The sequence below is a fragment of the Vanessa atalanta genome, chromosome 25 (assembly GCF_905147765.1).
Source record: "Vanessa atalanta chromosome 25, ilVanAtal1.2, whole genome shotgun sequence".
Taxonomy (NCBI): Eukaryota; Metazoa; Arthropoda; class Insecta; order Lepidoptera; family Nymphalidae; genus Vanessa; species Vanessa atalanta.
In genome coordinates, this window is record NC_061895.1 from 3,019,165 (window position 1) to 3,031,878 (window position 12,714).

The 12,714-nt window shown below is 31.7% G+C and overlaps 2 protein-coding genes across 5 annotated transcripts in view; one reads left to right on the forward strand and one right to left on the reverse strand.

Moving 5' to 3' along the window:
- Positions 1 to 3,282, forward strand: part of LOC125073712 (ankyrin-2-like) — a 69,563-nt gene extending 66,281 nt beyond the window's left edge. For 2 of the 4 annotated variants that reach the window (XM_047684692.1, XM_047684696.1), the window contains 4 exons: positions 489 to 643; positions 924 to 1,080; positions 1,202 to 1,310; positions 2,088 to 3,282. In XM_047684692.1, coding sequence (XP_047540648.1) covers positions 489 to 643; positions 924 to 1,080; positions 1,202 to 1,310; positions 2,088 to 2,145 — 479 coding nt within the window. In that variant the 3' untranslated portion in view covers positions 2,146 to 3,282. Of the gene's footprint in view, positions 1 to 488; positions 644 to 923; positions 1,081 to 1,201; positions 1,311 to 1,567; positions 1,611 to 2,087 lie in introns of all 4 variants that reach the window. The other 2 variants (XM_047684695.1, XM_047684693.1) reach the window with 2 other exon arrangements.
- Positions 3,283 to 5,868: 2,586 nt separating this feature from the next.
- Positions 5,869 to 12,714, reverse strand: part of LOC125073784 — a 97,952-nt gene continuing 91,106 nt past the window's right edge. Inside the window, exons 9-19 of the mRNA XM_047684821.1 lie at positions 12,444 to 12,563; positions 12,154 to 12,299; positions 11,878 to 11,991; positions 11,222 to 11,349; positions 10,227 to 10,323; positions 9,212 to 9,275; positions 8,796 to 8,943; positions 8,275 to 8,325; positions 7,770 to 7,854; positions 6,614 to 6,691; positions 5,869 to 6,001 (exon numbers count right to left, since the gene is read on the reverse strand). Of these exons, the coding sequence (XP_047540777.1) occupies positions 5,969 to 6,001; positions 6,614 to 6,691; positions 7,770 to 7,854; positions 8,275 to 8,325; positions 8,796 to 8,943; positions 9,212 to 9,275; positions 10,227 to 10,323; positions 11,222 to 11,349; positions 11,878 to 11,991; positions 12,154 to 12,299; positions 12,444 to 12,563 (1,064 nt within the window). The 3' untranslated portion in view covers positions 5,869 to 5,968. The remainder of the gene's footprint in view (positions 6,002 to 6,613; positions 6,692 to 7,769; positions 7,855 to 8,274; positions 8,326 to 8,795; positions 8,944 to 9,211; positions 9,276 to 10,226; positions 10,324 to 11,221; positions 11,350 to 11,877; positions 11,992 to 12,153; positions 12,300 to 12,443; positions 12,564 to 12,714) is intronic.

Consider the following 12,714-nt stretch of genomic DNA (forward strand, 5'->3'; position numbering starts at 1 on the left):
GTTGTATCACTATTGTAATTTATTATTTTTCTCGTCAATATTATATCACCGAAGAATGAAATGTACCCTTAAATAATGTTTAATAATTACGGTTATGTAATGTCTTTTCTTTAATCGAATCATTATAATTGCAGATATCCATCCTTGCTTTTAGTATTATTTAATGGAAAATAATATTTCTGGAATAATGCATTAATCATAAAATTACTACAATTCAAGTATACTATATACTTGTATATATTTTACGTGTTGCTGGATACTTTTACGAACCTTTCATAATTTCTTCGTAACATCGTTTATTTTATTATTACGCTATTAGTATTTATTTAAATTCGATAATAAATATTAATGATCAGGATTAAACCACTGAAATATAAGAATTTACTAAAATTTCCTTCAAAATTACATTAAGAGATTAATATATTATTCCATTAGCTTCTATATTATGCTTCCTGCCAAGCTTCATACTAATCAGAAAGATAACATAGCGCGCCCTCCAGGGTCGAACACAATGGTGTCCTCACTTGACACTCTGGATCCTGTGACGGCTGTACAGATGGAAAGCCTAGAGCATCAGTCTACTAGTGAACAATATTCACAGGATTATGAAGTTCATGAACCAGATTCTGATACAGAACGATTAGTAAGTTAATGGTCTAGTCTGATAATGGTTTTAAACTTAGCATAACTTGTAGGCACCTGATGGTAATAAAATTTGACATCTTTTCAGCAATAGCATACTCTCTCCTTTTGAGGAGAAATAATCAGAAATAAAACATAGGATAAACGTTTTTTTGATGTCTCAGATACTTATATGTCATCATATTTCCTACTATCATGTTACATATATTTACTGTAAATATATATTTAGTACTTTTTTATTTGATTTATGTATTATAATCGCCTCTTGACTTAATTTTTAGGAATTGGACTGTCGTGTCCCTCGGGCAAAGGAACGTACAATAATGTTTGACAGTACAGACACACTTAGCGCAGTTAGTGGTGATGGTTCTGTTAAAGAGGCTACTGTTGAAGCACCAGCTGCTACTTTTTATATTGGAGATACTCCTATCGTTAGAGGTATGACTTAAAGTTATCATTAATTAATATGCTAGTTAAACGTATATTTATTAAAATGTTTTATTACAAAATAGCGCTTTGTAAAGTTTATTGTCAGTTAAATACATTTTGATCACCACAGGAGACAAACGAGAGGAAGAAGAGAGTCAACCCACTACACTATCTGGTAGTTGTCCAGCGTCTCTTCCACCTGCAACTCAAGCCTCACCTCCGGTTCCAGCACAGCGAAGGTATTTTGATACCATTTCGTTATTCACAATAGTAAAATCGTCTAAATTCATTCCTAAACCATCAATATATACGACTATTACTGTTCTTGCTGTTTAGTATATGATGGATGTTTGAATTTTGGCTTACTTTAATAATGCTATATTATATTCCTGGAACAGTTTTTATTATTTCTGCAGCTTTTCTTATATTCTTTCAATTATAATGTTTAGTTTATCATTTCGATGTACCTACTAAAATGCAAATGTTATCATTGCAGCTGCTATTGTTTAAGTCACTCGCAAGAAAAACTCGGCAAATAGGTACACTGTTTATATTGTATTGCTTTATGAATTTGTTTGCCTTAACATCGATATTAAATTATATTTAACAATATATCAAAAGCTTTTTGGTAGGTTTTATTAGATATTATATCTTTTATTGATTGAGAGCGTGGTTTGTTGTCATACATTACATATATATAAATGTATATAGCATGAAAAGGGTTCTAGCGTGTCGTTATCTCGTGGAAATTTTGAATTGAGCCAGAAAATTGTAGTATCTTTTTTTTTTAGAAGATAATTAATTAACTTTAACACTTCCTATTAGTGCTTTGCAAGTCTTTCAATTGAATATTGATCTAGTTCCACCTAATTAATAGACCAGAAATTTGCACACACAATTACTAGTTTCTGATTTGATAACTTATTCTCTTATTTTATCACAATTAAATTCAAAATTTCCATGACAAACATTATTTATGTTATTGCAATAGTCTTTTAATGTATTTTTCTTTCCAGATCCCTTTCAATGATCCCAAGACCAACTCACTCCAGCTTAGACGAGTCGAAGAAGTAGAGTTTTCATGAGATTCTATAATTTAATATATTTATTTTTATTATATCACAACTATTTCAACTTTGCCAGCTTAGGCTTAGCAAATGCACTGTTAAGATCAGTTCTTAAAATTTTACTATACTTTTGTGTGAAAACAAATGAAAAACGATATTAATGAAACTCATCTCAGGCTGAAATGTGTCTCGATTCGAAATGTCTGAATCATATACCTTGAAATGAATTCCTTATCCAGTATTCGACGAGAACGTGCAGAGCACTTCATTATCCAGGAATTTGATCTTAATTAGTAATATGGAACATATATAATGAAGAATTTTGGATGTATTTTGGTACTAACTTTTGTATTGTACCGTCGTTCAGCGACATCGGTCCATGTTACTTGACCTATAGACCTCTATTGATAACGCTTAGCTTATTAGTCTTGGAAATCGCTTTCTCGATGATGTTAACATTGTAGAAAATATCAAATATTTTATAAGATATAGGTTTAGGTAGAATCGTTTCTGAATGATTTTGATAATGAAATTATAGAAGCAGGATCGGGTGACGGAACAAAAACTGTCCTTAATAAATATTATGCTTTTAGTAACACAGGACATTATAAATTGGTTTTCTGAAGAATTCATGCACAATTTTCTGAAGTAATTAGATAGATAGAAATACAAAATATAAGATATATATCATTTACGGTCACAGCGTTTGAGTCTAGTCGAATTGCTTTAATTCGTTTATTTTTTATTATGTTGTCTAGCATTTGACTTAAAAGTACTTTAAACGTACTTTTCATAGGATTAAGAACATTATTTTTTCTTAAATAAACATTTATAAGTATATCAATGTTATGACGTTGATCGTAATATATTATTATTAGTAAAATACAGCGCTTGCTCACTTCCAATATTTTAATGTATTTTAATGAATGTGTAGATTTTTGAATACTTGTAAAAGTAAGGATTTGGATTTATCGGAATTTGTTATAAATTCATAAGGGTGAGACTGAAGAGGACGTAAGAATATTAAGTGCTTATTACAAGCTTAAGAGGGGCACGTATTTCAGAGCTATTGTTTTCGTATCAGCGTTATGATTCTTAATTATTGAATCAATGCTGTTAGATAATAGTTGTTTTTATTTAAGAATCGGTGTGCTTAAAGTTAATTAATTAATGCTAGTGCATTGCTATATTAAGTTTTAAACTAATTTGCTACAATTGTTTCACGTTGTATTTGTAATATTGCTGAATATTCTATCGATAAACTAAATTATTATTGAATATTAAATAAAAACGCTATGTCTCATATTTCATATTGGTGTTTTATTTATCTACTACACGTGACATGTTCTTTAGAGTTATTAACATCTTAATACTTATTAAAAATATATTTTTTTGTAAAATGAACAACCACTTTAGAAACAATATTACCTGCTTCAAAGTAAGATATTTTGTTTACATTAATATTATTAACATTGAGGGCTTAACTATAAAAACAAATGACTATTAAAAAAAGTTACTATATAAATCATGACCGCGTGGAATTAGCATGTTGAATCGCTTTTCTGAACCTAATTCAGTGAATGGATACTTAATAATCATGAAATCCTATTATTTAACTACAGACACATACCTCATTCAATACAAGGACAGTAATATTTGATACATTATTAATATTATCACAAAAAGGGCATTGTTGCGTGAATTCCCCTTCTACCTTTGACACCCTAATGGCGACACATCCGTAGGGCGTGGTACAACACACGCTACATGTGTAATTATACTAGAAGTACATTGAACAAAAAATACCAACTAAATTAATCCTAAAATTTATTCATTATCATACAATCTGACTATTTAGACATTGATCAAGAGCTAGTAATGTTATAAGGAGAATTAGTGACACTTTCCGAACGTCACACGTCAAGCTGTCAGATGGCTTTTGAATTCAAATTTTGGCGGGATTGAAGCGCCAAATACGGTCAGGCGTATCATTGTTAAAATGTTTTTGTAATAATATTAGCAAACCAGAAATGTATTTAAGTATTTTTTTATTATTTATGATTATTTTATATTCTTGTTATAAATTTATTAAAAGTAATTTTGTTTTGTTAATACTATAACATTCATTAGGGATTCGCGGAAAGATACTTTTTTAAATAGTAAAAATAAAACCAGCATTTCGATATTAAGATTTAATTAACAAAAGTAGAAATAACTTAATTACAAAGACTGTCTGACAGATAAATTATTCACAAATTACGTAACATTAAATAATATTTATTCTGTAGCAAAGAATTACACTGAAATGACACAATTGTTTTTTACAACAATTATATATTTAAAAAAAAAAAAACAATAGAGCACATTTGCTACAAACATTTATTCAATATATTCATCAGTACAAATTTGCACAATAATATTAATGAATTCTTAAAATAACGAAAACTCTTCAAACGAGAAATCGATTATCGATTTTACAGATTTCTCATTCAAATTATTTTCATTAAAAACTTAAATCTATGCATATAACGCTTACATGTATTATGGCATTCCATATTTTGTATTGGGATATTTTCGAACAATAAATTAAATCAAGGATAATTAAATAAGTATCAATAGAGTATTAACTTTGGTGGTTCGAAGTCAACTTAAGGGGTCAATGTTTAAATAAATAAGATACATTCAGAAGACTGAATTACGATACAAATATATTATATTTAAATTGTATTTTAAACGAATTATGATTGTTATGTAGTCCAGGGACATATTAGACAAAATTAGCCATTGACACTGTATTGAAATACACTAAGAGGTTACCTCTTAACTAACATTAAAAAAACTATATTTCCTGGACTAATATTGCTATTTCAGAGAATTAATCTTACAATCTTCAAAGGACTTATTATTCATCTAGATCAGTGATAACACACACTTAGGGTTGTGAATTCGATTCTAGGTTATAAGTATATTGTAATTGACTTTATTCGGTCTCGATTTTTCAATAATTTTAATTCTAGTCTTTTTTACATATCATTGGGAATTTGAATTTGTTACATTTGCTATTTCTCAAAAAAAAGAGCTAAATATTTGTCTTACGAACTGACATTTAAAAGAAGCGATCAAACTTATCACTTACAACGTATAATATTGTTACGTATACGTTATTACAAATTTGTCATACAATATTTGAATAATGTATAATATACGTTTCATAGATAGCAAATTCAGGTAAAAAGCATAACAGTAATTTAGTTAAAAAAATCTTTTTGAGTGTGATTTTTAATATAGCAAGTACCAGAAGTCCATAGAAATTGACGCTAAGAAACGTACCTCTGTCATCTATAGACATTATGTCCCTAGTACCTGTAATAATAGCTAAATAACCTTCAAAATAAAACAATACAATATTTTTTGACAGATAACATGTTCAAATACAAATAATAATTGTATATTCTAGTCAGTCAAAGATCATTTACAATGTCTAAGTAAAAAACCTGGATGTAGATTAAAGTAGATTTTTAGACAAATCAGTTCAAAGATTGATTTCGGTATATTTTATCTGTGTTCTTTACATAATTCGATTTTATTTAATAGATGATATAAAAAGGCATTTAAATAATGATATTTTTATGATATAATAATACAGTTATGTTAAATAACTGTTAACGTTATCAAGACCGAATGAAAAATAAAAACTTTATATTTTCGTCTAAAATTTTGGTAACTTAATAAATCAATTTTAATTAGCTGATATATTTGTAATACTTTAATAGCCTCTGTGTTAGCGAAAATTTAATTATAATTTAAATAAATAAATAAATAAACAGTCTTCACAGGGAATCAAACTCCGATACGTCGCTAGTCTGAAAACATATTAATATTAGCATACATGTTAAAATTAATCGTAATGATTTAAAAATAAATATATTGAATTAAATTTATTTGAACAACGTTTAAAATTCGAATATAATATATACGTTTAAGAAGAATTTGACATAACAATATCAGTGTTGCCATACACATAAACGGGAACACAATTGTAAATAAACTGAACTAATGAGAATTTGAATTAGAATAATGTGTAATTTGTAAAAAGTAGTCAAATATTCTATATACTGTCTTGTCTAAATTAAAATATTTGAGGTTTATGTCAAACGAATTTAAAAAGTGTTTATAGATGTTTAAATAAGAAGCCTAACTAGGAACAATGAAATTAGACATTTCTGGATGACTTTAGTTTTAACAAATATTATATTGCAACATTAAAGACACATTCAATTTCGAATACAAATATTTATTGTAAATTTTTTTCGAAGATTTCACCCCGCTTGTTTTAGATGAATGATCGGATACTTACCCAGACCTAGTACAAAAACTAATTTTAAGATGAAAATGGGGTTATTAGTGCTACCATCCAAAGGTTATATTTTGATAGATAAAGGTTAATTTTATTTATAAAGTGTGCAAATACCCACAAGATCAGATTTATAGAGGTGCACGTGGGGCAGGAGGAAAGTGGAGCCAAGATCTCGTTCAGCCATTGTGTTTGCCTCCTGAATAAGTTATAGGTTTCATGAAATGTTACCAATTTAAATATCACACACGTATATCAAGTTATTAGGTAAAGAAGGTGCACTAATTTGCATCAAATATTTACGATTTTTTGGAAGTGATTAGTTAAACAATGCTGTCTTCTTCTTTCGAATGTCAAATCAACAATGACAGAAAGAGAGAAATCAATGTTTAACGTTTATAAGTTAGGCCAATACATATAAAAAATAGTCGAATTAATTAAAGGTGCATTAAAAAATTGATAATGTTGTTTTACTGGTGTTTTATATGTGTACAATAATTATATGTACAACTTCACTAGGATACCATATAATGTTAAACACGGAAGATAAGCAGATGAAACAGTTGAACGGAAGCGGGAATCGAACCCGGGATTATATCACAAAAAGGGGATATAAAAATTCCAGAGTATTCCCAACAAAACCTTAAGGATACAGGAGACTAATGAAAATTAAAGTCAAATTTAGTTTATCTTCATGTATTTAAAATTTTCAATGTTCATGAGCTTAGTTCTTTTATTATATGTCTCGTGCTTGGTTGTGAAGGATAACCTCGTGAGGCAACCTCTATGTGACAAATGAAATTCTACATGAGAATCATGTAGAATTTCTTTACATGAGTGCAACCTCATCCAACCCCAGTGGGACAACGTGAAACAATTGTTCCAGTGGAGTTGGCTTTGACCCTATTCCTTTAATTACTAGACTTTTTAGTACAAATTTTAAATTTACAAGTTTATTTCAGCGACTTTAATGTATGGAGCCGTTTTGTTTTAAAGTTTCATATAATTAATTTCATCCTTCACCAGATATCTGCATACGAAACATTAAAATGTGCAGTATTATTTAAGAACACACTTCGTATATCACTCGTGAAATGTTGATAACCGACTTGCAAGTGATATTGTTTCGATACATGTATCATTCAAATGTTGTGATTGATATCTATATTGTTCTACGATGAGTTTCGAGTTTGTTCTTACAGAATAGTTCAGCTTTAGTGCAACTTAGTTAACAAAAAGTGTTACTATGGAATTTTATAGGATTTTTCCAAACTTACCTGATGAGTTAGCCTGGTAGATGAGGCAGCCCTACCAGTACTGGCTGGTAGGGTCCCTCCTACTGACCGGGCTTCGGATAATGTGCTGGAAGAATTTAATTTAAAATTATTTTAAAACAATCCTTAACGCCGTTTAATGTGTCCAATAAATTTTAAGCATGAAAATTATAAATATGAACATTTGTGTCAAACTTAATATACGTTATATTTTAAAATATAATATACGTAAAGGATCAAAGAAGAAATATATGTATAATTATATTTATAATTTAACAAAGAGACAGTTATTTAGAGATAGATTAAGTCTATATTAACATCGAGAATTGAGCCTGTTTTTTTTTTATTTTTTTCTTTGAAGTAATATCTTATTTGAAATAAATCCTAGTCCAATTAATGACAGGAATATTAAACATATATTTTTACAAATAACATCTCATGAAATTTCGATGAGGTTTCTATATTACTAAACGCAAATCGACCCAAGTTTGGATTAAGATTAACTCACAGTTCACCGATGCGTCGCTCTGCGTCTGTCCATTCGGATATATCTTCTTGACTAAAAACGAAAGGAAAAAAAATAAGAAAATGTTGAGTATTCAATAATGATGATGACCTATTCGGTCACGACAGTTATTCTCAAGAGAGTTTTCCTTGAGAACTGTTTTCGTGGCTAAAGGAAAGAGGGCCAACTGCTCGGCCCATATTGAACTGCATAAGGATATACGCAAACTTAATTTCTCCTCTCATAACGATGTGCTTGGAAAGAGTTCAGGTGCAGGACCATCGGTTTTACGAGATTTTCGAAGCCCACTGTTTGGCTGCTGCTACAAAATTCTCGACAAAAACCTAATAACTTTAAGGAAGCCTAACTTTGAGTTGGAACCCAGACTCTCTAGGCCTTTCTAGCTAACAGTTTCGTTTTTTATTTAATAACAAAATGGGCTTTCTCTGTCTAACACATTCAATGCTATCAAGCAGGAAATAGAGATGATTTTTCTGACATTGGCTATACTGAACTATTTATACCTATAAGTCTTCCGAAGCGTGTCGAAACGAGACATATCTCCTTCTAAATCAGTCTTGTTAATGGATGAAGCGTCATCTCTATCTTCTTTAACAGAGTCGTCAGGTCGAACTGTTGTCGAAACTTTGAACCCTGCTGATACTAATGCTCCTGTAAAAAGATAAAATGTTTATAAATAGACAGATCCAGTGTAGGTTCCATATTATCTTTATTTATCAAGAATTCTATCGATCTTCTATCAATAATTGGACACAAAAAAAAGTCCATTACACAATGCTTAGTCTTGTAACAGATTAACAAAGTTTATTAGTTGAAGGTTTTTGTAGAGTTTAATAATGTCCATAATAATAAAATTATACATCTTACATTATTTATTATAATTCTTAATTATATTTTAAGCTTCAAAATCAAAACATACCTTGTTTGTTAGATCTTTCTTTATTGACGCTATATGACGATTCCATACTATGTTTTCTACGCATCTGAAAGAAAAGAGTTGAATAATTTTTTCATTGATATAAAATTATTTCTATGCAGTAATATTTTTTTAATATCATATTTTTAATAGAATTAGATCCTCTCGCAAATATCTGTCATGGCAGTTAGACTAATATTATAACTTTCCCAAGGATGGCAGACAAGTCTCGTGTGTCATCTTGAACATAAAGTTTACTTGGTGGTAGGGCTTTGTGCAAGCCCGTCTGGGTAGGTACCACCCACTCATCAGATATTCTACCGCCAAATAACAGTAAACTGTATTGTTGTATTCCGGTTAGAAGGGTGAGTGAGCCAGTGTAATCACAGGCACAAGGGACATAACATCTTAGTTCCCAAGGTTGGTGGCGCATAGGTGATGTAAGGAATGGTTAATATTTCTTACAGCGCCTTTGTCTATGGGTATTTGTCTTTGTCTATGGGCGGTGGTATGGTATGGCAACTAATTGTCACGTTGGTCTTTTTTCTAGATATAAGGCCAGAAGATCCTGAGGTTTGATAGTCGGGCCGATAAGAGTTTATTGAGTTTTTCGATCGAAAAGTTCTCACTAGCAACCAAGTGAGGAAGTTGGAAGTGTTTTCGCTCTGATGCCTCGGACAGCACGTAAAGCCGTTGATCCTGCTCCTGATATCTTTCCAGTCGTGTTGAATTTGCCGTCCCGTCGGATTATGAGAGTTAGGGAATAGAGAGTACACCTGTGTTTTTCGTCAGCACTAAAATGTTTTTCTGCGTGTACTTCTGCGAGATCGGTCAGAGCGATATCATCATCATCAGTCCAAAAACTTGGGGGAAAACCATACTTATTTTCCCATATAATCCTAATGGTAAAATAATTTATGAATTCTATTTGTCGGTATGAAAGTTTCTATTTGTAATAATTTGAATTAAATTTCACTCTTAAGCTATAAAAGACTGTATTACATTACTCTGAACTCACTTCGTCTGTAGCATTAGTAGCCCCGGATTCTAAATAACTTATCAATTTTGCTTCACTGCAAATCTCGGTACTCTTCTTTCTAGATAAATTGTCGCGACTGAAAACAAACAGAAGAAAATTAAAGTAAGTAAGTAGGCACCACTGAATTTTCATGTGCTTAATTTGTGTTTATAATTCATCTCGTGCTCGGCGGTGAAGGAAAACATCGTGAGGAAACCTGCATGTGTCTAACTTCAACGAAATTCTGCCACATGTGTATTCCGCCAACCCGCATTGGAACAGCGTGGTGGAATATGCTCCAAACCTTCTCCTCAAAGGGAGAGGAGGCCTTTAGCCCAGCAGTGGGTTAATTTACAGGCTGCTAATGCTAAAAAAAAGGCTAATGCACTTCCTACAAACACTTACGTAACGTCATAATATTCAGTCACTAGTAAGTTGTAATCTTTATAAAATTCAAAGGATTTTTACAGATTAATGCCGCGCTACATTTTCATTATCATTTTAATTTATTTGAATGTTATAACATCAATGAAGATAATACTATTGAAAGGCATACATTCAAAGGATGAACTTGCACTATTTGAATTTGATACTGGCCCAATCTAAGATCTTTCTTCGAAATGGAACGCAAAGATATTACTTGGCAAAGGGCTTTGTGTAAGCCCGGGTAGGTATCATCCACTCATCATATTAATCAATCCCTACCACCAAGTAATCCCTGTATCGACTTGATTTTCAAATGTAAATAATATAATCTTCTTAAGTTTGTATATCAGAAAGGGGCTATTATAATTATGACATTCCATTCCACCAACGTCGTCAGTGCCCTAAGCCGAGGTCCAGCTTCACAGGAGGCATCCTTAGGAGACAAGTACTCGGAGCCCGTGACTGAGCTCCCAACACCCTTGCTTGTATATTTTAACTCGCCTTCCTGCCCGGTGATGCTGTAGAGGCCATTAGGGCCAACATACGTTACGGCTAAAGATATATATTACCTGTCTGAGTGCAGCGGGTGTAGACGCGCGCGGGGGATCATGAGCGCGGGCGCCGGCGGCGGCGGCGGCGCGTGCGCGGGCGGCGCCGACACCGCGCACTGGCGACTGCACGACGAGCGCGAGCGGGACTGCGCACGGGCATACTCTTATTAAGGGGATGGGCGAGGGGAATCATCACGCTTTACCATTCGTTGATCATCGGTTAACTGGACCACAGTCAACAGTTAAATTTTGGGTGTACCAACATCCGAAAATACAAATCAATAGGAAATTACAAATTTATGAATGATGAGGTAAATTCTGGAGACCGACCTCGTACTAAATATACTAAATACAATAATGTTTTGTTAGATAATACAGTCAGAAAATGTCTACTAATTTACTACTTAAATAATAATATAAAAAAACGCGCACTATAGCGGGATTTAAAATACAAAGCGCCATCTAGCGAACATAAGAATAAACACAAATTAGTAATTAAACTCTTCACTAGACTGGACATACCACTGGGTCCATAGGACCCTGACCCATTGGGTCAGAAACAAATGACACGGTAGCATACACTCTCATCACACACTCTTCACTAGTAGTCTAGTAAGCCCTTCGATTAAGGGCGATGTATGTTTTCGTATCTATTATCTTGGACCAAGTATTACCTTTGACGGGATATATGGTAAGGAAGTATTTTGAACACTACAGGTTTCAGCCGTCTCCATTCTTTCAGCTATCAATGCTCGTCTGTCAGCTCTTTGTTTCGAAGGTATATTTCCCTGAAATAAGTGAGTTTATCAGATTAATATCTTAATAAAATATCACATATTTTATGAATATTACGAACATAATATTATTATTTATATTAGATTACGAACTTTAAATTAATGAATTAAAACATTAAATTATAAAATGTTAAATACTTTCTGAATTCAAATTACCTGATGCAAACTAGGCATTCCTTGCATACAGCCGATCACAAAGGTCTGCGTGGCGGGACCCTTTTGACAGCAACACCTCTTAGACGCCCAGATAGTCACCACAAGGATGATTACCAACCCAATGACCGTTACTGTTATTAATACAGCTGAAATGGAAATTTTGTATGTTTTAATGTTTAATTTGTATAAGACTTTTGAAGACAATACAAAATGCATATTTTTTCGGTAAAATTTGGCACCACAATTTAATTTTTTACATAAAATAACCCAAGAGGTATTTTGATGCATACCTTTTAGATTGACTTGACAAGTTCTGCCAGCATACCACTTAAAGCATTCGCAGATCATGGCACTTTCCCGCTCGAAGCAAGTACCATGGTAGTTACAGCCAGCGCAACCAACTGCATCAGCTATACGGAAACATGTAAATTCAAGGTAAGTCATCGATATAAATAACTAACTTAATGAATTATAAATCTGAAATTAGGACTGTAAATATCCATTACATTAACTTTTATTTAAAGTTGAAAATTTTAATTTAATTTATAACTCAATTATATT